Source organism: Myotis daubentonii, chromosome 1 (genome assembly GCF_963259705.1).
Source record: "Myotis daubentonii chromosome 1, mMyoDau2.1, whole genome shotgun sequence".
Taxonomy (NCBI): domain Eukaryota; kingdom Metazoa; phylum Chordata; class Mammalia; order Chiroptera; family Vespertilionidae; genus Myotis; species Myotis daubentonii.
The window spans coordinates 182,682,123-182,683,864 of NC_081840.1; the positions used below are offsets into that span (position 1 = coordinate 182,682,123).

General features: G+C 41.0%; 1 protein-coding gene across 1 annotated transcript; it reads right to left on the minus strand.

The window, feature by feature from the left end:
- Positions 1-257: 257 nt before the first annotated feature.
- LOC132227200 (NADH dehydrogenase [ubiquinone] 1 alpha subcomplex subunit 1-like) lies at positions 258-634 on the minus strand. Its single transcript, XM_059682062.1, has one exon. It carries the CDS (start codon positions 616-618, stop codon positions 346-348), a length of 273 nt encoding a protein of 90 aa, XP_059538045.1. The 5' UTR covers positions 619-634; the 3' UTR covers positions 258-345.
- Between the last annotated feature and the right edge of the window lie 1,108 nt (positions 635-1,742).

Sequence of the window (1,742 nt, forward strand, 5' to 3'; positions counted from 1 at the left end):
AGGGGGCCCTCACAACTCTTGGTTTTACAGGCACTGCCCTATATCCTTCCTTAAAAAAATAATTCTTTATTGTTGAAAGTATTACATATGTCCCCCTTTTCCCCCCATTGACCCCCTCCAGCCCTCCCCCCCAACCCCCCTCCCCACCTTCTCTCTGAGTTTCTGCTCTCTGTTCCATGCTTCCATGTCTCTGGATCCACTCCGTTCATCAGGTTTTTTTTTTGTTTTTTATTTTTTATTTTATTTTTTAACTTTTATTATGCATTACATAATGTACTGCATAACCTTCTAGCACTGGTAGATGAGCAAAACTGAGTTATTTTTCATTAATCAGGAAGTGCTTCCTTAATCAATATTCTCCAAACCCTTTGACACATAGTAACGATTAACTCCAGAGGTGCGCCCATCTCTCTCCATCAAACAGGCAACCCTTTTTTCCTTGCCCCCGTTGCTGAACCTGTGAATGTGCGCAGTGGCAATTCCGGGGATGAGCAAGCACATGCCCATGACAGTGAGCCCGGGGAGAATCTCGAACCACATCGCGGCAAGGTTACCAAAGCCAGAAAAATACCTCCAGCTCCCGAAAAGTGACCGACTTCGATCCTGTCCCACTCTCATCAGTTTATTTTGATGATTACTTAAATTCTACAGTGTAACCCTTGCCAGCTTACCCAGTCAGCTCTCTATCTTCTGAGGCTTGTTGTCTGGTTCACACTCACTTCTGATTCCTGACTTTCAATAACCCACAAAGGCATCCCAGGTGCATTCAGCCTTGTGTCTCCCTGGACACCCACCATCATCTCACATTCATTACTATGTGCCCCATAAGCAGTACTCTCCACATGGATTATCTCATTTAAACTTCATAACAACCTTGTGAGTCAAGTACTGTTAATCAGTGTTCAGGTTATTAAGAAAACACATAGAAAATAAGAGGTGAAGTCAGGATTTGAACCCAAGCAATCTCTTAACTGCTATTCTCCACCTCCTCCCAGCTCTTGCTCAAAAGGAGAATTGAATATGAGTCATTTGGGTAGGAGATAGGTTTCCTAACCATATTGAATTGTTCCCAGTGTGGGGGAGGGTATAGGTCTAGCTCAGTGGTTCTCAACCTTCCTAATGCCACGACCCTTTAATACAGTTCCTCATGTTGTGGTGACCCCCAACCATAAAATTATTTTTGTTGCTACTTCATTACTGTAATTTTGCTACTGTTACGAATCGTAATGTAAATATCTGATATGCAGGATGTATTTTCATTGTTACCAAATGAACATAATTAAAGCATAGTGATTAATCACAAAAACAATATGTAATTATATATGTGTTTTCCTATGGTCTTAGGCGACCCCTGTGAAGGGGTCATTCGACCCCCAAAGGGGTCACAACCCACAGGTTGAGAACCGCTGGTCTAGCTGCATAGAATGATTCTGTCTTCTAATAGTCCTTTAATTCTCTTAGTGGTAAGAGGCTTTATTCATTTTCTTTGCATTCAAAATTGGCTTTTTACTTTTTATCCACACAATAGGCCACTGATAACCCAGACTGTATTCCTTACGGGGTATCATGTCCCTTATCACTTGTTTACAACAAGGGCTCTGGCTTGGCCTTGGCTTTTAGGTGAAATCATCTTAGAAAAAATACAAGAGCCACAAAAACAGAGTTTTAAAAAAATGACAAATATTGCAAGCATTCATTTTATACTCCCACAATCTTTATTTTCCAATTTCTCTTAGTTGAAA

Excerpts from the sequence above, each read along its gene's own strand:
- LOC132227200 (XM_059682062.1), bottom strand. The coding sequence starts at position 618 with ATGAGAGTGGGACAGGATCGAAGTCGGTCACTTTTCGGGAGCTGGAGG.